Genomic DNA, 22405 nt, shown 5'->3' with positions numbered 1-22405 from the left:
GGCCGCCACCCGCCGCCCCCCTCTCGCAGCGCCGCGCACCTTTGCGGAGCTCCCGGTGCCACACGGAGACGATGGGCCCTGCGTGCTTGCGGTGGTGGATGAGCCACAGCGAGAGGGTCTGGACGCTCTGCTGGGAGTTGCTCAGCTCCGACAGCTTCTTCTCCAGGGCCGACTCCGAGAAGGAGGACATGGCGCCGGGCCGGCGCCGCGGCCTGCTCCGCCCGCGGGGGAGGGCGCGACGCTGCCTCACCGACAACAAACCGCCGCCACAAGATGGCCGCCCGACCTCTCACCCCGCCGCGGCGGGTCAAAGGGCAGCATCCTACGGATCGCTAGAGGGGAAAGGGTGGGCACCGCTACGGCCGGTGCAGTTTGCGTGCGGGGGGGGGGAGGGGAATGGGGCAGGGCGCATGCGCAGCCGCCTCGCGGGAGCCCGCCGCACTCATGCGCATTGCGCGCGTCCGGGACCTTTCTCGCAGCACCCCCACCCCGCCGCGCCCGGGGGACGCGCTTTGTGGCGCCGAGAGCCCGGGCTTTCGGCACGTCACTTCCGGCACGTGGCAGCCCGGCTCCGGCAGCAGGTAGGCGAGCTGCCCTCGGGGGCCGCCCGGCCCGGCCCGGCCCGGCCCGGCCGCCTCGCAGCCCCGGCGCGGAGCGGCCCCCAGAGCACTGCTTTCCCGTCGCACAGACGGGGCAGCCGCGGAGCATGGCCGTCTTCGACACGCCGCAGGAGGCCTTCGGGGCCCTGCGGCCTGCCTGCGTCCAGCTGACCAAGGCCCAGACCCGCGAGAACGTGGCGCGGCTGCAGGCCCGCCTCGCGGCCGTCAGCGCCCCGGCCCTCCAGGAGCTGCAGGAGTACGTGCTCTTCCCGCTGCGCTTCGCCCTCAAGGTGCCTGGACCCAAGCAGGAGCGCCTGGTGCAGAGCGTGGTGCAGTGTATCTCCTCTGTCCTTGCAGCAACTTGTGTGAAGAAGCAAGAGCTCCTGCAGGAGCTTTTCTCTGAGCTCTGTACGTGCCTCTCTCCCCCTTCTGGCTTGAACAAAACGTCCTTGCTGTCAGAGGAGTTAAAGCTGGCTGTAATCCAAGCGCTGCACACTCTGATGCATTCGGCTTATGGGGATGTTATCTTGTCTCTCTATCAACCTTCCACCCTTCCTCTTCTAGGATTTGCTGTATCTTTGCTTCTGGGCCTAGCAGAACAAGAAAAAGCAAAGCAAATTAAGATCTCTGCTTTGAAGTGTTTACAGGTCCTAATTCTGCAGTGTGACTGCCAGGAGCATCAGCACCTAGATGAAGACGAGGCACAAAAATGTGGGGATTTGTTTGCTTCCTTTCTGCCTGGGATCTCTATTACACTGTCTCGGATTATTACTGGAGATGTCAAACAAGGCCATACARCCACTGTTTCTGCCATCAAACTCTTCTCCCGGATTGTTGGCTTAGTAATGTCTGATGAACAGCTATCAAGAGTTCCAAAGAATAAAGAGAAGCTGTCAGTGGAACAAAGCAGAATATCAGAACTCATGATCCATAGAGGATCTGACTGGAGTAAAAGTACTGCAGAAAAACTTACTCTCCTCGTGCATAAGATAGTTGAATTTTCTTCAGTTCATCCCCACTGGAAAGTGAGACTGGAGCTAGTAGAACTAGTATATCACTTAATGAGGAATTGCAAAAAGTCACTGGTGGACTCATTCAGTCATCTGTTAAAGGCCTTGGTTGGGCTGGTTAATGATGAAAACAGCGAAGTCCAAAACAGATGTAATGAGGTTCTGCAAAGCATTGCAGAACAGAGGATAGTAGCAGAAAACAGGGCTCTTGTTGATGTTCTGTCAGAGAATCTCCATTCTCTTGCCACAGCTCTCCCTCGTCTGATGAACTCTCGGGATGACCAGGGCAAATTTTCTACTTTGAGCTTATTACTTGGCTATTTGAAGCTTCTGGGCCCCAAAATTAACATTGTCCTCAACTCTGCAGCCCACCTCCACCGTCTCTCCAAAGCGCTGATGCAAGTTCTGGAGCTGGATGTGACAGATGTGAAGATTGTAGAAGACCGACGCTGGGGTTCTGAAAGCTCATACGAACCTTCAGGCTGCCTGCAGAAGGGAAAGTGTCAGAAGAAGTACTTCCGCTTCTTCACAGAGGAGAAAGTTTTCCAGCTCCTTCAGCAAGTTTGTCGTGTTCTTGGCTACTATGGGAACCTGTATTTGCTTGTGGATCATTTCATGGGGCTGTACACTGAGTCTGTCATGTACCGAAAGCAGTCTGCTATGGTCCTCAATGAGCTGATTGCAGGAGCTGCTGGAGTGGGAGTAGATATCCTTCACGAAAGGGAAGATTCAGTGAACATGGACAATCTCAAAGGGAGCATAACATCCATTCTTGATGAATACACAGACCAGGCAAATTGGTATTTGATCACTAGTATTGATACAGAAGAAGTTGRCTCCGAGTTCTCTGTGCAGCATACAGGACTTCCTGCCAGTCCAGGAAGGGCACGCAGCAGTGTTCTCATTCCATCCTCAGACCCACACCTTTCTACCCGCACTATGAATGGCAACATCTGGCAGATTTGTATCCAGCTGGAAGGGATCGGCTGTTTTGCTGCTGTCCTAGGGAAAGAGTTTCGGTTGCTTCTGCTATCAGCTCTTTACCCTGTGCTGGAAAAGGCTGGTGACAAGACTCTACTCATTAGTGAGACAGCAATGGGGACACTGGTAGACATATGTGAGGCCTGCAGTTATGACTCTGTGCAGTGTTTGATTAATGAGAACTCTGACTATCTCGTGAATGGGATTTCCTTGAATTTGCGCCAGTTGGCACATCAGCCACATGCTTCCCGAGTCCTGGACACTATGCTGAGGCATTCAGATGCCAGCTTGCTGCCACTGGTAGAAGATGTCATCCAAGATGTCCTGTCTACACTTGATCAGTCTTACGATAACCAGGCTTCCACTTTCCTCAGGGTCCTCTACTCATTAATGGCAGCTTTAGGTATCTAAATGATGTTTACTTTGCATAATTCGGTCTTACTTTCACTAAGGGTACTTGTCTCTGACCTTTCAGCTTACAATGGGATATTCCAAAGGCAGTCTCAAGTAGATGAGATACTGTAGCATGGTGACAGCTTTGCTTTGCTTGATGGACCAGCTTCCAGGCAAAGATTGCGCACAGTGATCACTATCCACAACCAGTTTCCTGCTGTCTTTCAGCACTGTAGGACCATAGCCTGTGCCAGTTCAGAAAGGATAGATTTACTCCTCCYGTAAGTGTTCTGTAGGAGCACAAGGTCTACGTCAGGGTTTTAACATTCTCTTCTTACACCGTCAGGGAGGTCATGGTGATTTGACAGTTGGTGCCTCATTCTGCAGTTCAGTTCCGCAAGATTTAAGTCATGTTCTTCTCTCAAGGAATCTGTGGTACCTTGCTGGCTTGCAGGATGGGATCATGACTGCTTTTTGACTTACCAGTTCCTCTTTTTCAGTCCAGTGGTTTGGAACATCCTGCAGCGAGGAACACCAACAAGGGCAGACTGCTGAGTGGCAGAGCAGAACTTTGTCCCAGATGCAGCAGCAGCAGATTGTGACAAGGCAAGAAGTGGAGCAGTTCTTCCTTGACTATGTCAGACAGAAGCAGATTGCAGAGGGCAATCTCTCTGACACAGATGAGGAGGAGGCAGGTCAGTACTGTGCAGGGCTGGGGAACAGTATGTTCAACTTAGGGAAAGACAGAGACCCCTGAGGTTTTCTTTTGTCAGATGGGGAACATGGGGCCAGGCTGAAATACTACCACTCCTGGCCATCTCGGGTCCACTTTGAGCAGACTTTAGTCCATATAAGGTGCTAGTGGGTGTTTTTGCTTAGTTCTGTGCTCTGGAAAGCAAACAAAGAAGGTAAAACAGTTGCAGATCAAAGCTTGCTCTAGCTCTCAGACACAAAAAAAAGCTACTGAGCTTTTCCTCACYTCATAATAGGGCTTTGCACATGAGGTTCAGGTCCCAAAGTTGCATCTTTGCAGAATTCTATTGCATTGTCCTCCCCTTGCCTTGAGAAGCTCTGTACCATTTCTTTCCTAGCTTATGATGACACTATTTCCTTCCTGCCTGGTCTTGGCAGGCCCTGCAGACATTCAAATAGGGTACATTTGCTGTCTCTTTACTGGACTGTGCTGCGATCCTGACCTTTAAATACTTCATCTTTAAATACCCAGGCTTTTCATTTTTAATAAAAATCAATGGGAAATAAAGAAGTCTGTGGTGAGGAGAGACTGCAAATGTCAGGCTAACTACACTGTCCAGTAAAGAAAGCAAATCTTCCTTTCGCCAGTCCCACACTCTCACTGAATCAGCCACTTAACTTACAGAACTTGAGCACAGGCTTGACTATACCTAGATCAAAAATGCCAAAGGTCTTTTTGGGGAATCTGCAGAAAAGTCATGAGTGGATATTAGGATCTCTCAGAATTTTCAAGTCATTATCATAGTTTTTGTTTTCTAGATGGAATCCCCCCCATTGCTAAGCCTAAGCCAGACAACTCTGACACAGAAGGAGAAACTCCACTGCCAAGCCACGCTCAGCTGGCCAAAGACGTGATGGAAAGGTGCATCCACTTGCTATCTGACAGGAACCTCCAAGTGCGGCTAAAGGTTAGTAGACACGAGCCATGAAGGGGGCTCATGATTCATCAGCACGTACGTGATGCATGTTGGGCTTCCTGCTATAATGGGGTTAATGCTGCCTTATGCCTCTTTAGGACAGACCCTCCAAGTGTTGGCAAGAAGAAGGGAGACAGTTTTCCGAGAGTAGCCTGGCTGTGTTCTCCCAGAACAGACTRAACACAGTCTCATTGGTGGCTGAGGTCACATCAGGGGTCATTCCTCAATGCTCATAATAGTTAAGTCTCGTGCCTCTGTCTTTGGAGGAGAAACATCTTTCTCCCATCTAGGCCTCCCATCCCCCCTTACTCAATCCACAGTGCGGAAACTGATAAACATTTCAGAAGTTTCTAGGGTGATGATAAGCAGGGCTGAGTCTGAATTTTTTAATTATGAAAAATCCTTTGAAGGTGGCCTCCTTTTAAAGTGCAAAGCAAGACAGAAAATGCAGCAGTGAGGCATAACCCAGATTCTTACCACACAGGTCGCAGTTGCRCTAGGCAATTCTGTTGATGTTCTGTAGCAACACCAGGGTCCTAGTGCATAGCTCAGCTTGCAGGATCAGGCCGGAAGTTGTGCCCTCGTCCAGCCTAGCCCATGTAGCCCAGCATGAGTTATGTCACTGTGCTACTCGTCGCTTTCAGAATAGGCCTGTGTTCTGTGCACTGTTCAGTGGATCCCAGTTCACACTGAGATAAAACTCTATCCTTTTGCTTTATAACCTTACTTTTCCTTGCTCCCTGATGTAACTCTGGGGATCCACCTGAATGCCTGGTGTTTCTGGTGCTGCAGCAGTCTGAAAGTCTGTTACKTACCCCTCATGTACAGGTCCTGGATGTACTGGAGCTCTGTGTAATTGTCCTGCATCCTCATGGAAACCATCTGCTTCCCATGGCTCATCGTGTCTGGCCAGCTCTCATCACCCGGCTGATTAGCGATGACCCTCTGGCAGTGCTCAGAGCCTTCAAGGTACAGCAGTGAATGCTTGCCAACAGTTTTYAAGTTGGTGCTCAGAAGGCAAGCAGCTAAGCCACTGCTATGGCCTGGATGAGAAGCACTCACTTCATAGAGTAGTGTTTTTAAATGTAGCTCAAAACAGGGGTACCACCTTGCAGGGGGTAGATTGATACCACTATTGCAGCTTATCCACAGATCATACTTTGACACTGTTCCTGTGGGAAACAGCAGTATTAATTGTTATTACAGGGAAGGGGAAAACAGTTATTTTACAGCCTAAGGAGCTCTCAGAGGCACTGTATAGTGCAKCTTATCCCTTGCCTGAACCACAGTCTCAGCAACCCCCTTCTTAGTCTGAAGAGGAGGGAAATCTTTCCAAAGATTTTGTGATTGGGGCATTGCTTAGGGTGGGGGGTTGGAATTGCAGCTGTACCTAAAGCAAAGACTTAGCTTCATAACAATGCYGCTTATGGTTCCTGACTCTCCCAGTTAACAGCATTCTCTTCCTGAATCAGGAAGCTGGACAATAAAACATGTTACTTGAGGTTGCCAGCCCCAGAATTTTGCAGGGCTTCCTCTGCTATGCAGAATGAGATTCATTTTAGAGTCCTTCAGCATGAAGTATAGGAAAGTTTCAGTGCCCCAAATTCCAGGAGTCATACACTAGAATCTGAGTAGCTATACCTTGCATGTGCCTGCCTTAGAAGAATGGAGAGACTGCTACCCAAAAGCTCATTAACACTTGAGAAGTTCAAGGGATCATTACAAGTAGCACTGCATTTAGATTTTGTTACGAAAAATGTTGCAAGACTGTATTCCTTCTAAATCTCAGAGCAAGAAGTATAGCATCAGTGTAGGCAGAATACAACACAGCCAGGATCTCAGTCCTGCACACTAAGACCACATACATGAGCTTTGTGAAGAGACAGGTTTTATACACGTGGATTGGCYCCATGGGTCAGTCCTTCAGTTGTACATGTATTTAAGGCTATTCTCTAGTCCAGTTTGGTTTTTATCCTGGCTGCACACTATTAGTGCTGAGTGCCCTCTGCTATAATGAGTTGACCTTTCTGCTCTATGGCATACTTATGAGGATGGACTGCTTTCACAACAAAGGCGATTTATATTTTAATGGGATCTTTCATCAGAGGCTGCTTCAGGACTTCTGAATAACGCTTCACAATCTACCCTTTCCTTTACTGTGCTAAGGAGGAAAGTCCCATCCCAAGAGGTTAGCAATATGAAATTGAAGAACAGGATTGGCTTTCCCTATCAAGCATGTGTCTTTTGCTCATTGTGGAAGCAGTGACAGGTATAGTCACATTGATCTCAACTGCAAACAGCTATCAAGGGAAAATGCCTCATCCCCTAGACCTGGTGAAGATTGCTGAGCATAGCATTCTTAAGCAGCCTACTCAGGCTTGTATCCACACTTATCCTCCAGTAACTGGTGTTTCTCCTTTAGGTGCTATGTACCTTGGCTCAAAAGTGTGGAGACTTCCTGAGGCAAAGGTTTTCCAAAGATATCCTACCTAAGCTGGTCAGTTCCCTCCTCAGCCAAGCCCCAGCCAGTGCCAGAGCTGGGCCTGTGTACAACCACACGCTTGCCTTCAAGTTACAGCTGGCCGTGCTGCAGGGACTGGGTTCTCTGTGCGAGAAGTTAGACATGGGTGAGTACTGAGGAAAGTATTATGTAATATGAGATCTCTGCTACGCTTAACTTCCCTCCTTTGATCTTAGCTGACCAGGCCTGTACTTGCTTCTCATCCCTCYGCTGCCTCATAGGATTGATTTCCCAATCTTCCCCAGCCTCCTCCCTTTCATAAAGAGGAGATAGTCACTTCACTCCCCAAGAAACAAACGGATGGAGAAGATTCTCAGTGCCCTGTAGAATCTGACTGCTCCTCTCATTTGTGCATGGAAAGTGGTTATAAAGTGAGTTGCTGCATGCAAATTGTGTTGGGCCATGCTTTGTTCTTAGCTAACTGAAGAACTGGAGCCCAGATAAGCCTCCAGACTAAGATGACTGGTTCCATTTGGGGGCATCTCTCTGGGTGACCCTTAAAATGCAGCACATTACATTCTTCTACTGAATGAACCTCTGAAATTCTCCTGGAATTTTTGGATGCCACTTTGATGAGGGAAAACGTTTGCTGGTTAGTTGTTCTTGTACTCCCTCAATGGCCTTGATTGCTTTCTCAGCCCTGCAGCAAGTGCTCAAGGGGACAGGGCAGAAGAGCTCTGGGTCAGACAGTTGGAAGGCTCAGAAGCCACTTGCTGCCAATTTAGAGCAGCTGAGTAGGTTACCTCCTACCGTTCTCTTCTGTTCCATTTCTGCAGGCGAGAGTGACCTGAATAAAGTGGCAGATGCCTGCCTGATCTACCTCAGCGCCAAACAACCCATGAAATTGCAAGAAGCTGCCCAGAGGTAATGTCTCTTAAATGCAGGTGCATCAGGTGTACAAGGAGCACAGGGAGGGAAAACAAATAACCCTTTAATACCTTTTCCCATTCCTCCCCTTCCCCCCCCCCCAGAATATTTGAGTCCTGTAGAGCAGTCTCTTGTGGAAGTTAACCCCTTTCTCTGGTGAAGTAGCAGTTACTATCAAATTGAGCTCTAGAGATTAGCTTGTCCAGAAATTACCGTTTATTTTCAAATTACCTCTCAATTCATTTGGGGCAGAGCAGGGAAGATGGGCTACTTGCTTTATGCTAACCGCCTTGTAAACTAGAATTCTTAGGACTCTTGGCCCATTGGTGGGATAAAGCTGCAGAGGGGAAGACACTTATACAGGAGAGTGTGTCAGATATTCCCATGTATTCTATCACTCGTGGGTTTCAGGCTTAGTATGTTCTGCAGGCCAARATTTACTTTTGTTATCCTTCTGTTTCCCACCTACCTCCTCATGACTCCTGTGCCATTACCTCAGTCCCTGTGCTGCAGAGACTCTTTACAAGGGGGCTTTATACGTCTTTCAGTCCTATCTCCTAGACTTCAGGTCGCACCAGAACCAACATGGTCTCACCCACCAAGAGTTTTTCCTAAGACTTCATAATTTCTCAGAAGTATTGTTCAAAACTCATTGCTTGTCACCAGAGAAACACCAAAAAGCTTGCAGCCTTGCAAGCTCAGACAGTAAAGCCTGTTCAAAATTAAATTATTCATGTGGATCAGAACCATCAGAAGAACAGGTCTGTTGTAGGACCCAATGAAATGACTTGCCTTTCCAAAGAGGCCAATCCTTCCCCGGCTCAGCACATTAAGTCTATGAAGTATTGACAGACAGATTTGGTTGGTCTTCAGAATCCTGCTCTGCATGTCCTGCTGTCCTGATAAGAAGCCACTATTGTCATATGTTGTCACCTGGAGAGAAGACCAGAGGTTTCAGCAGACAAAATCAGTTACAGAATGTGTAAAGTGACCAAGAAAACCAGGCATTTCTTTTTCTGCTGAAGGGCAGGGGTAAAAGCCACCCTCCTTCTCGGTGGCTAACCTTCCCTTCCCCGAATGGGAGAGGAACCCAGCTGTGAGCAGGTTCAGCAAGCATTGCAGAGTTCAGAGGGCAGACTGTTAGAAAAGGAAAAACTATCCTTTCACTTGAGTACAGGGTTCCCGGGGTGTGCAAGGTGTGAAAAGCTTTTGTGTGATTGGGCAGCAGTTAAGGCAGAGAGAGCTCTCAGAAGCTGTAGCCACCATACCTTTCAGTTTGTATTCCTGAGCCGGTGAGAATAGGTTTATTTTTACCTTCGTGGCTTTTATTGCATCGCAGCAGGCTTCAACAGCATTCTTCCTGCAAAGGGTTTCTTAACTGAAGGATTGTATACCCTTAATACAATATACCTTTTCTCTGTATAAGCAAAGCAGAACACCAGTTATTTGGAATCTTAAGCTTTTAAATCACAACACAGTAGTCTAAAAAGCTGTGTAATTTAACAGTGGTGGGGGAGAAATACTGAATTAGCTTTATCATTAGAAGTTATATTGTCAAGCAAGTCCACTGTGTTTGGAGAAAAAGGGGAGCAAAGTTCAAGGCAAGTGTAATTTTCTCCTGTGTAATATTTTTATTTTGCTTTTAAGTGAAAAATACCACATGTCACACTGCTCCCCCTATGTTTTTAATGCACCATATGTTACATTTCATTGAACAAAGCAAGATCTGTGAACAGCTCTCTGATAGCTCTGTTGCCCAGACAGAGACATGCATCAAGGCATGTGTCGTGCCGGACCTGATATATGGTAGTACTTTTATCTTTTAACTATAATACRGAATATGTGGTTTCAACTTGCAACAGTCAAAATTAGTTTGTACCATAACAATCAGCTATAGTTCCATGATAAGAGCAATTTCTCAGTTATACTTCAGCTTCCTTTCTCCAGCTGTTTAAGCATCAGATTCCTCTAAGCCTCACTCCTTTTCTTTGCTCTCCATGTGCCTGAAAATAATCCTGCAAAATAAACTCAGGCTATGATATGGAAGGCCCTTTGTATCTAGGTAAGGGCAAAGTTATCAGCCTGCTGCATGAAAAATTCTGCATTTTAAATGCTGCTAAAAACAGATAAAACAGAAATAATCTTACCCACAGCCTGAGTCCCAGTGTAAGTCACTTGACAACCCAGCATTATCACTGCAGAAATCATACAAGGTAAAGAGATATTTGGAATCAGCTTGCCATTTTGATTTATACTAACTGATAATTCCCAACAAGAAGTTGTCACTATTGCTCACCTTACTGGATTCTCACTGAATCTATGAGTTGTGACCTGCCAGGAGCAAGGTTAGCTCTTATGAAGCCAGTTATATTTCCAGTTGACTGAGATTAATTCTAAAGTGAAGATTCTGTAGGTGCATAAAGGGCTAAGCAGGAACTTTTGGCCAAGGTGCTGGAGCTTAAAGGAAGAAAAGAAAAGAAAAAAAACATAAAGCAAGAGGAAGCTTTGTCTGTCTTACAGGGATGTTATCATGCTACAGGGMGCTGTTTAATCCCATTTGTGGGCCCTGTAGTTTTATTAGAAGAAACAGTGGGAGTAAGTGAATGTGGTATATGCAGCATAGTGCAATACTCAACAGGCAGAAATAGATGCTGGGAAAAAATGAACTCTAGTATGTCCGAGGAAGGGAAAATGGTACAGCAGGCTTTACTGTAAAATGACTAATAGTGATATTCCAGGAGGGGAATATTATTCAAAGCTTGTAAAAATAAATAATTTATAATAACATGTTATTATATAATACACAATAATAAATAATACACGCACTGAAGAGGACTTGGAAAAGCCAGGAAACACTAGCTACATCTTTGCTTCTATTGAAAGTAAGCCTGTGCAGATATGAATAAAGTGGCCAGAGGCCCCTGAGCAGCTAAGGAATTTTGTGGTGGAAGTAAGAACAGGTAACAAGGTAGAGAGGGAGAAGTTGTAAACTGAAAGTCACAATATGTAAGAATTGAGATTCTGATCAGTTTATCAATTTGCATCATCCCTGGCAGATTTCTCACTTTCAAAAGAAAACAAAACTGAAGGAAAAGAGATTAAGAAATTGTCGTTGGCACACATTAACACTTTCAGAAGGAACAGTTTAGCTTTTTTTAAAAAAAAAATCTTTGAAGTGACTGCTTTGAAATGAACACACAATTCTTTTTAATAAATCTTTAAAGCCTGTAAAGTTTACTATTTGACCTTTTGGTTAACATCCTGGATATAGAATCCCCCATCCCCCCACCCCAGGATGGGGAGATATTTTTTTCTCAGTTGTCACTGAAGTCTGTGGTCAGTTGTGTCTAAGTTAACATTCAGCAGAGATGCAAAAGCCAGAAATATCCTTTTGCCAGTCTGTTCACATTGTGCCTGTTTGCTTTAGATTTACTTAGACCTTGGGAAAAAACAAAGCAACAGAATAGTCTAACACCACTCTGTGCCAATAGAACAAGTTGTTTAGTACAACTGGAAAAAACAGGAGCTATTTTTGGACCTTTTTAGATACCGAAGTTGATTACATAGTATTAAAGACACTTCTTTTGGTCTGACTGTGTAGTTTATTGGCTACTTACTGACAGCTGTCATTTGCAACCTGGGCTGAAGAACACTAAAACAGCCACCTGCACAAGGCAAAATACAGTAAAATTATATTTAAGTAAAAAAGCAAAAACAAAAAACAAACCTGGATTAATCCCAGGATTCTTTGCCATGGAAACAGGTTGCTTAGAAACTACCTAAGAGTTAGTTTGAAAATGCAGAAGTCAAGTTGTTCTTTAAGCTGCACAGCACTCCAGGTTATCAGGAGATAATCACATGCCTTAGGCCATTATGGGCACAAGAGGCAGTGGAGTTCTCCAGGGACCAGCTAATCTCCTGAGGGTTGCTCTCTCTGGAGCAACTGATTGGGAAGAGGTTGGAGAGCAGGATATCTTTGCTCAGGATGTAAGAAGTAAGATTGTATATGTGCTGGAAAAGCAGAAGACATCTGAATAACATTCTCTTTTCCCATATTTACTTTCTAGTGATTCATATTTCTTGCCTAGTCTCCCCACACTGACTGTTCCTATCAGCCCCAGCCATGAGGAGTGAAGATTGTTTCTCTGCAGCTGCCCACCATCAGCAGCCCATCAGAAGCTAGGGGAAGCCAACTGGAACCTGCAGTTTCCTGGCAGGTGGGCAGCTGTACGCTCACACAGTCATGGCTAAGTGAGCACTAGCAGGGCCAGGAGAGCACTGACAGCTGCCAGAACTTGGAGAGCTATTACAGGGATTTCACCAGGTGGAAGCTCTAGACCCTGCCCTAGCAAGCCTGCTTGCACTTTTGCTCAGTCTGGCACCCATGGGAGGGAGGCTAGCCCGCAGTTCAGACCAGCTCTTCCTTTTCCAGTCAGCATAATTACAACAATAGCAAGCTGGGGGAGCAGAGATCCCCACGAGTTCACCTGAGTCCGGTCATCCCCCAGAAAGAAGGCACTGCTGCCAGTACAGACATTTCCAAGCACAGCTATCATTTTGGAGCATGTTCACATTGTATTCTTCTGGAAATGACAGATAAGGGCCACAAGTACCCTCAGGAACAGGCACTGGCTCAACTTGTTCTATTGGCACAGAGTGGTGTTAGACTATTCTGTTGCTTTGTTTTTTCCCAAGGTCTAAGTAAATCTAAAGCTCATCACTTACTCATTGCTGTTCAGACACCTGCACTGGGAGAGACAGGCTACTGGTTAATAGCAAACAGGGAAAGGCAACTTCTTTGGCTGCACATGGAGTAACAAGTGAGTCATACTTCAGTGGGATTATTGTGAAGAGGTAAAAGAGGTTTTTAGTGCCTCCATCTCGCTTCTTCACTTTTTCAGATTACCTATAGCATTCCCCTCCCTTTCAGAGCACAAGAGATGAGAGCTTCTAAACAGGATTTTTGCCTGCTCTAGACAGGAAGCAAGCTCACTTTAGGGGTAGATATCTTAGAAGTTTTGACAGCCATCAAACCTGTTTTTATGTGGATTTTGTAGCAGATGATATCTGGTTTTCATTTTAGAGAGGAATTCTATCCGGTAATTCATAGGGGAACAAGCAGGTCTCCACTCTGATTTCTTGTCATATTTTCTCCCCCCAGCTGTTTTTCTCCTCTATGACCCATTGATTTCATTGAAAGCTAGACACTTGAAGGTCTGTGACTATGCATTTACTGAGGTCTCAGAAAGCTGGTTCAGAAGTTTGGTAAGTGCTGAGTACAACTGGTGCTCAGTCTCCCCTGGAGCACAGCGTACTTAACCCCATGCAGGATGAGCCCTCACAGGGCTGTCAGGGGATCTTGTAAATTCTAGTTTAATTTTGTACATGGCACAGCCAGGGAGCTTAATAACCAGTTAAGCCCAATATGCCTTCTCTGCATCAAATCCTGACACAAACCTAGTCAAGCCCAAAGGTTACTGACAACAAGAACTGGCAGAAAGGAATGAATAAGTGTAACTCATGCAAATTAGCCATTTGCTCTTTTGCTCCTAGAAGCTTCCTGTTCTTCCACAAGACTATCTGCAGCATCTCTGTTACAGCAGCTCACAATTGGAGTCAGAAGTGTGAAGTGCATACTCAAAAGTTAAATCCCCCATCTTACCTGGCATATTGAAATTCAAAGTGAAAGCCATCAGCACAATAGTAAAAAACAKTATTGGAAGTTGTCACTTCTCTCTTCCTCCATTTTATTCTTAATGAAGGTTTATTTAAAAAACAAAAAAGAAATCCCACTCTGTAAATCCTTCTCTCTGAAAGATGCTTTGCAGAAGGAAAAAGACTTGGAGACAGCTAATAAGAACTTGCCCTGAGGAGAGACTCTGAAGCAAGAGACCTCTCATAAGTGGAAAGCCCCCCAGCACAGCATTCAACTCTCCTGTGGCCTAGCTTAGACAGGTGTCCAGAAAACCCCTCATTTTTAACACTGCTGAAAGGGTGGCTTGTTTGGCTGGGTTGACCACTCACTCCCCAGAAAACAGACAGGGCTTTAAGTGAACAAAGCACAGAACCTCATTTGAAGATCTCTCTGAGAGAAACTGTCCAAACATAAGTAGTATGTGCAGTACTCTGTATTCACCTCTCTAGCACTTGCCCCCTGTCAGGACAGGYTGATTTAGAAAGGTTTTTGCCAGCAGCACTATTGCTTTCTGTTTGAGTTGGAAATACTTTTATTCTCAGCCATGTTGGCTTAGTTCTCTACATTCACTTGCAAGTCCTCTACACCTCCCCAGTGACCTGGCTCCACCTGGCTGTGCTTACCACAGGACAGTAGCAAGACCTCCGTGGGGTCCTCCCTCACTGCTGTAAGAGGCCACTGCTCTGCTGCCTTACTCTTGAACCACCACGAGTCTCACCTACAGAAGATTCAGTCCTCTGAGTTTAGTACCCCCTCCTGTGATGCTGAGACCTTATGCTGAGTCTGAAGCCTGGCTCAGTTATTCACCAGCTCCTTGTTTGATGTCAATAATGCACCACTTAGCATAATAACTGTTTTTCTCCCATTTTCCAGTAGTCATGAAACTACTGAACTGTCTTCTCTTGGGCACAGAAACCATCTTAGTGGCTGTGCAATGAGCCTCCAAATCTGTTCAGCTGTCAGAGGTTACAGGCAACATCAAAGCTTTCCACTGTTTTTTATTAATGACCCTTTTGGGAGCAAAACAAAAAGCATTCTCCTTACTCTTCTCTCCTTTCTTCCCATTCTTTCAAAAGTGTTTTCCTCCACTTAATGCACGTGGATCCTGACACCACCTGGCTCCTCCTCAATGAGCTCTGCTGCCCTCACCTGTATGAGCCTCCACATACCAGCCTCCGTCCTGTGAAGCTAGGTGGGATGGGAAGACAGCGGAATGAATTCACCGATAACGTGCTCTTCCTGTTGGAGATGTTACAGCAACAGGAGAGCAAAACACTGCAGACTGGCAAACAAGCAGCATCTCCTCCTTGATACACCCATGCAGGAGCTAAGAGGAGAACGAGGAACTGCTGGGATAGTGCTCACTTGGGAAAACCCCATCATTTAGCGCCTGAATCATTCCAGGGGAAAAAGGAAAGGCTGCCAGTGTGGGATACTGGCTGAGACACCTCCCCATGGGCAGAGATTTTTATACAAAGGATGTTTGAGAATGAGGTAAATAAATTACCCTGATTTCTCTGCATTTGTACTTCCCTGCACACAGTGCTGGAGGGAAATCCAAGGGTCATATCATCTATTTCTTCGTTATGAGAAGAAAGTCATTTTCTGGCAGTAGCTTGTCTATATTTGATTGTGGAGTGATGTCCCTTCAGTCCTGACTCCCTTCTGGGGAGTTAACGTGGCTGCTGTCTGACCTCCTTGCATTATGAATAGAGAAACTGTGATACTCCCTCCTGTCCATAGCTGGAAAAATGATCCGGCAACTTGAGCTGAAAGCTATTTTCTGGCCTTTCCTCTTCTTAGGGACAGAATTCTCTTTGGGGTATGTAAGAAATTTTTTTCTGATAGCAGCTGACATGAAAAACAAAAAAAAAGTTGCATTTCCAATAAATTCCTCACCACTGCTGCTGACAAGAGCAACAGTATCTGTTATCCTCTTAGAAATGTTGAGTCTGTTCCTTTATAATTTACTGTTTGGCAAGACCAGCTGGTGAGGCTAGACGAATGGATTGTGCTTTCTGGTTCTCTTACAGCTGAGCTGTAGCAGATTCTTTAGAAGAAATAGCCAACCTTGATTTACAACTTGTAAATGATTTGAGAATCTACCTCATTCCCAGATAACTTGTTCCCTGGTTAATTGTACTTCTTGTTAAGAATTTGCATGTCTCCCATGTGAATTTGTCAGGCTTTAGTTTCCAGCTCAAACTCTTCTGCCTTTCTGCACCAGACTGAAGAGCATCTACTGCAGTACCTCTCCTCCACAAGATAYCTGATACCAGTCAACTCACTTCTGGGTAAAACTAGATAGAAAGGGCTTTTTTAAGTTGGTCTCTGTAAGGCCTGTTTTCCAGATTGCTTGCCCTTCTTAAGCTTATTTCTTAGACCTCTCAGATTTTTAACACCAACACTTAAGAACTAGATGAAGTACCTATCTGTACCCCAGCATAGCCTAACAAGTATATGTGTAGGTGTTCAGACAATGCAGACTGACATGTGGTGTGAGTGTGTTGGTGCCATGACTGCTTGAACGGGTATAGTGCAATGTGGTGAATCAAGAGGAAGATTACTGCTTTCCAGCCTGCTTCCTATCTGCTCCTGCARCAGGAGACTTCACTCCAGAACCGAGGAACTGGCCTTACCGCTTATCTGGAAGTTGTCATGAAGCTCTTGAGTCCTCCAGACTGATTCCTTGGAGACTGTCTACAGATGCTGCTTTATGTAGGTCAGCTGTTCTCAGACTGCTCTATCTCCTGGATTTGTTGGCTTCATCCAGAATGACTTCTGACACCAGGCTGCTTTACAATAGACACCTGTGCAAGTTTTATGCTAGTAAGGCAAAAGGACAGATTTCTTGATTGTAAACTTGGAAGCAAGCTCGGAAATAAGAAAAACAAGGCAATAAAGTGTGATTTTTATATGTAACCAGCTTTGTGCATCACTGTTGGGGTCCCCGGTGACTGGTCAAAACTTTTCTTGGCTGTTGGGACCAAGGGGACTGCTGCTGATACCCCCTCTGCACTCACGCACGTGCACACATGCACACACACTCTCTCACATGTTCAGACTTTATTCCTGGTTGTTTTTCCAATAAAAGCCACAAGCTCAGCGACTTTATACTAACTGGGACAGAGCTACAGTTCAGCTTTTTCCTCTTACCTTTTTTAAATATGTATCAAGKGCTTAATTTTGGGTGGGATTTTGCACAAAGGAATCATTAAAATTGACCTGATGGGGGGAGGTGGGAGAGGCAAAAAGATGAAATATTACCTTTGGTCTTCAAAGCATTCGTGAGGTTGCTGCAGGATTTTCTGGGTTGTTACAGTACTTAATAAAAATCATCTGTCAGATACACACATTCCTTCAAACCTATCTCTAGCTTGCCGCTGGTTCTCGGGGGAAGTCACACATGACAAATCAGCAGCATGGACACGGCACTCGGTGCTTCAGCCCAAACCATCTGTTCTGGCCCCTCTGCTCACCACTTCTCGCTGCCCGCTCTCTTGCCAGCGGCATGAGGTTGTCATGGGCTGTGCCTCTTGCCGGAGAATACAAGTTTAACACTGCTATGGGAAACCKCAGCCGTTTTCCTGCAACTTGTTATCAGCCCCCAAAGCAGGCTGGTGAGAAACACCCCTCCTATTACTGGGATTCACTGGCTTGTCACAGCTGCAGACAGACAAATGATTTATATCTGCACATGCTCTGCTGTGTTTGAATTTGTTACCTCTGGGAAGCAGAAGCATCCCAGCCTTGCTAGATTCACCTCAGCTGAAACATACAGCAAGCTTAAAAGAAAAATGAGCTTTATTCTAACTTGCTGTAGAATAAAGTTACATGTTTTTGTAAGGAAAAGCATAAAACCAAATGACATCTGACTAACGCTAGCCAGCAATCTCATTTCCAGTTGTCAGTAGGTGTTTGCTGGGGGTGTCAAAGCTAGTGCAGCACCTGCTCTGTTCAAGCCCAGGACCTCTAAGCAGCTTTTCATGACCCTAAGAACCACAAAGGCAACTCGGTAGCACTTCTGGTGTTATCTCTCAGAACTGACTAAAACAGCGGTGTGGCACAGCCAGTTACCTTGCCCGCGACACCTCCGGGAAGTTTGTGCTGCAGAGCTCAGAGGCTACATCACCCTTACTGAAGGCAATTTCCTTGCTTTAATCTTTCTCTCTAGAACTATTCCAACAGTCAAGTAGTTTTTGCATTTGCCCCAACTTTGACTGTGGTGCTTTGCGGGTTGTTGCATTATATGATCTTTTTTCTCTTCCATGACAACTGAGTCTACAAACCACCTATACGTTGGGAGTAAAAGCTTCCCCCAGTCACCAGTCACCAGTACCCAGAGGTGCTGACTACCTGGCGGGTGAGGAAGGCCCTTCAGTACAGACCCTGCACAAAGGTGCTACTGAAGCATCTGCTGCAGCCAAACATCTGCCAAAAAATCATCCTGTTCCAGGCCAGTCTCAGTGATCATGCAGACCACATCTAATGGGGTATCTGAGGACACCAACCATCATGCATCTGCACCAAGGTGTACCACCATCACACACCAAGACAGGCATGGGGCTCAGGAGCAAGAGGGCTGCATCAAGAAGTCCTTGACCCCCATCCAGCCTCACCCCAGCTGCTCTGTATCGCCCAGTCAAGTCTGTAMAGCTGTTTGCAGGGCTAGGCTGCAAACCAAGTCCTGTGAGATCCTTCAGAGTTGCAGTTGTCTTCTACAAGAGAGGCCCCATCACCACAGGAATCAGGATGTCAAACATGCACCTTCAGCTCTCCCTTCCCTGCGCCCGCCCCAGTGGTGGYCCTGGGGGTACCCACATGCGTAAGGCCTGGCCGGGTGGCCAGGGTGGGTCTTCAGGAGATCACAGCAATCTGAGGCCCGATGCAACAGCCTGCAGCATGAGACCTGGCCACCTCGCTCTCTGGGGTCCACGTCATTCCAGCTCGCGTGTGCCCTTTCCCAGACACCGCGGAGAAGCAATGACTCAACTGGTCCCATTCACGTGGTGTTCCTAGCTCAYGTTTCCTCCAGCCCCCTCAACCTTTTCCTCTGCGAAGGGATCACGGTGTCACATCCAGCTCGCAAGGACACAGTGATTCACGCGCACGCCAGCGCACCGTTTCCGAACCGAGCACAGAACGCAGCCTAGTTCCTCGCAGGCACTCTACCCCACGCTGGCAGCACGAGCGCCTGGAGAAAAGCAGCAAGATTTAGAGAAGCACAAATCAGCGCGGTTTAAAGAGGAAGAGGAGGCAGCGCTCTCCCTGCCAGCGCTTCCCACGATTGCTTTGGGGCCGGCAGCGCTGCAGAGCCTGTCCGCAGCTGCACGCCAACGTTAAAGCAAAAGAGAAGAGCTGATGCGTTATGAAAAATGAACGAAACCTCCCCCTCCGCATCCCCTAAAGCTACCCGAAGTGCAGAGTTCAGCGCGGTGGGCGGCAGTCACGGTCCAGCACGTCGCAGTCTCGCTCGCCGGGGTGCCGGAGCTCCCGGCGCCTTTGCCCCCCGAACGCGGCTCGCGCTGGTGTGCAGCTGCAAGGCTGAAGGACAACTCTGGGCCCGAGGCAACCAGAAGCGCTGTATCGTCCTCAGGGACGGGGATTCCCGCCGGGACCCGCGGGAGGCGGGGAGCGAGCCCGGCCGTCGCCCGGGGACGCCCGYGGAGGCTCCGTTTCAGCTCGCAACCTGGAGGAGCGACGGTGCCCGGCGCCTCGGGGAGGGTGTTCGGGGCACTTCTGATTGCTGCCGAAAAGCTGCTCGATGGCCTCTAGGAGACTTCAGGGGGCGAAGGGACTTTCCTGCCGCACCAAGCTCAAAGCCTGCGGGGGAGGCGCGGGGCTCCCGGCGGGCACCGCGCTGCGGGCTGGTCCCTGCGGTGAAAAGGTTTCGGGAAACGGGGGACATCAGTGGTGCTTGATTCCCTCCAAGGAGCTTCAGAACAGACTTAAGGACAGACGCTGCGCCCACTCTTCCTCCGCTCGTTGCCTTTCCTGGGCATCTCCGCACCGCTGCTTTCTGCCTTCTCGTTTCCTCCCGCACATGCAAATCGCCTCGAGTGTCCCAGACGAGCAGAGCAGGAGCGGTGGCRTCGCCGGCAGGCTCAGCAGCTTTTACCCACTGCTTTCCACAGGTGTTTTGTGCAGCTCAGAAAGCCACGACACCTCTTTCTCACTCTCCCACAGGCTGGCTTTGCAGATCAGAAACGCGGGGCCGAGCCCCCGCTGTCGCCGTGATGCCAGAGCCCCCAGGGCAGCGGGAGCCCCGCCGCCACCCCGGCCCTGCGGGCGGCCCCAGGGTCCCGGCCCCGAGCGCCCCAAGAGCCGCGGCGCCGGACGGCGGGTTCGGCTCCGTTACCAGCCCCAGGGGAAGCAGCTGGAGAGCGAACAGCATTTCTCCCCAGGGAGATCTGCCTGGAAGCAACGCTTGCTCCGAACCCAGACGCTCGCCGGCTGCCCTGAAGCAAAGTAAACCRGGGCAGGGTCTCGTCTCGCTCGCGGCAGGAGCGGGCAGAGCCGTGCGGCCGGCACCGCCGCCGGAGCCTGCGCCGGGCACGATTGCTCCCCGGCTGCGCGAGGGAGGAACGTGCCGCTCTCCAGCGGGGACCTGCCGCAGCGAGGGAACCTCTCCCGCTCCTCTCCCAGCTGCTGCCTTCGCTGCGTAACGGGGCTGGCGGCAGAGGAGCAAGCGGAACCTGCTGCACCAGCCAGAAAGGGGCCTTGGGCCGTCGCTGCAGCACAGCTTAACAAACCAGCCGTCCGCCTGCCGGTTAAGCTGGCGCTGACCCGAGAGCCCCCCGCGCCGGGGGGCGGCGCAGGCTGCGTGCTGCCTCCTGCTCCGCGGAGCAGACGCTGCCGTGGCGCGCGGGCTTCTGCCGCTCGTCAGCCCGCGTCCGACGGGGCCCTCAGGGCAGGACGGCAGGTCGTTCCCGAGCCTTCGGACAGGGGCAAAGGGGGATTTGGGGAGCAGAACAGTGCACACGCAGGGTAACTCGCCCCGTGCGCGGCGCAGAGCCCCAAGGAGTCCGCAGCACCACTGGGGCTCGTGTGCTGCGGGCATCGGGAAGGCAAAACGAGGGCCCAAACGCTCGCCGAGCCCATCAGGGACAAGACAAGACCCACCTGCGACTCCCTTCCCAGCCACTCATGCAGGCAAATGCACCTTCCCATACAGCTTTCCAGGCCCCTCTTGCTGCAGCTGCGCAGGATCACGGCCCCACCAGTGCACGCAGCTGCGCGCCCAGCCGGGGAGCGGGCTGGTGCATTGGCTGCGTGAACGGATGCACAGCCGTGCACTGTCCTGCTGTCCGTGCAATCCCCTCCGCCACACGCCGCTCRTCTCCGCCAGGCCTGCAAAGCTTCTCAGACACGGCTTCTCCACCCAGGTTATTGCTCTCATACGTAGCTCAATGGTTTCTCCAGGCTTCACAGCTCTGTTGGAAATTTTCTTCGTGGACGGCGTCTCCAGCCAGCAGCTTGTGTCCGTGGCAGCAGGGACGGGCACCGGGCCCGCCACAGTCACAGCAGCCTGTCACATCTCTTCCCAGCTTCGTTATCACCCCTGCTTTATTACAGGCAGAGTAAATTGCTTTTGTCTGAAGTGGGATAATGGTCAGAAGAGTGACTGTGTGGAAATGGCATTTTCATGACGCTCGGTTTTCCCCAGCAGTGACTTGCATATTAAGCTGGGTCCGTGTACAAACGAGTGCGAGGGCTTCATCGTTCCACTGCCTGCTGCACCCTCCTCTTCCTCCTCCTCCTCCTCCTCCAACCAGCTTTTGAAGCTCCCAGCGCCAGAAGCGGACAGGGGAAACTACGGGGTGTTTGGTGCCACGCGCGAGGCAGAGCAGCAGCACGGGAGCCCCAGGGGCGAGGGGTCGGGGCAGCYGGAGAGGCCGGGGGTGATGGCAGCAGCGCTGGGGCACGCAGCCCCCCCGCACGGACCGTGTGGGGCTCRGAGCCGCTCGGCTGGCTGGGCCGGGCTTGCACGGAGCCACGCGCCTCGGCGGCCAGGTCCAGGCAGCATCCAGGTCTCTGTATCCTGCTTCCAAAATTCCATATAACCTCAGCAAAACAAATCTCTTCCAATAAAAGATGTTATTTTTAAAAGCTTGCCTCCAGGTTTCACAAATTACTACAATTTGTTTACCCTCTATTTGARGTGATTTGCAGCCTTTTACCCTCCTGAGAGCAGCTCCAAGCCTTCCTTTTCCTCCTTTGCAGATTGTTTTTATTACACTGGTGGCTGATTCCTCCCGTTCCCTCTCCTCCCACCCAAGAGATATGTTTCCCTGACAAGAAGTATCAGAGTGCCACACAAACACGAGAAGCTGTCGGGGAAAGATCTACACACCAGCGATTACTGCTGCTCGCGGGAAGCGGCGTTCCCACCAAAAGCCCCTTTCCCCGGGGCCGGTTGCTGTTTCTCCCCGACAGCGTTATCCCCTGCGTGTATCGGGTTCTGCACAGCTCTCCCCTGCACGACCGCACGTCCTGCGAGCGAAACCCGGGGCGGGCAGCGCGGGGGAAAGCCGCTTACCAGCCGCGTCCTTCCGCCGCCGGCACCGGCCCCAGGGCTGCTGCTCTGGCTGCTCCAACGCGCGACAAACTGCTCCACACCCGCTGCGGGGCGGGATGGATCAATAACCCGGGCGGCACCGCTGCGACCC

The 22405-nt window shown here is 49.2% G+C and overlaps 2 protein-coding genes across 3 annotated transcripts in view; one reads left to right on the top strand and one right to left on the bottom strand.

Annotated features, from left to right (window-relative positions):
• RPRD1B (regulation of nuclear pre-mRNA domain containing 1B) overlaps positions 1-391 on the bottom strand; it is a 28444-nt gene extending 28053 nt beyond the window's left edge. The window contains exon 1 of one of the 2 annotated variants that reach the window (XM_085318377.1): positions 40-391. In XM_085318377.1, coding sequence (XP_085174503.1) covers positions 40-190 — 151 coding nt within the window. In that variant the 5' untranslated portion in view covers positions 191-391. The remainder of the gene's footprint in view (positions 1-39) is intronic. The other variant, XM_085318374.1, reaches the window with a different exon arrangement.
• Positions 392-444: 53 nt separating this feature from the next.
• On the top strand, positions 445-16658 carry TTI1 (TELO2 interacting protein 1). The gene is made up of 7 exons (XM_085318373.1): positions 445-2993; positions 3484-3678; positions 4496-4644; positions 5482-5622; positions 7076-7280; positions 7951-8038; positions 14813-16658. Exons 1-7 carry the CDS (start codon positions 707-709, stop codon positions 15045-15047), a joined length of 3300 nt encoding a protein of 1099 aa, XP_085174499.1. The 5' UTR covers positions 445-706; the 3' UTR covers positions 15048-16658.
• Positions 16659-22405: the final 5747 nt, after the last annotated feature.

This window comes from Rhea americana, unplaced genomic scaffold (genome assembly GCF_003343005.1).
Source record: "Rhea americana isolate MKP2758 unplaced genomic scaffold, rheAme1 scaffold_531, whole genome shotgun sequence".
In the NCBI taxonomy this organism is placed as follows: Eukaryota; Metazoa; Chordata; class Aves; order Rheiformes; family Rheidae; genus Rhea; species Rhea americana.
The sequence above is the reverse complement of the archived record's forward strand: the minus strand, read 5'-3'. Positions and strand labels throughout refer to the sequence as shown.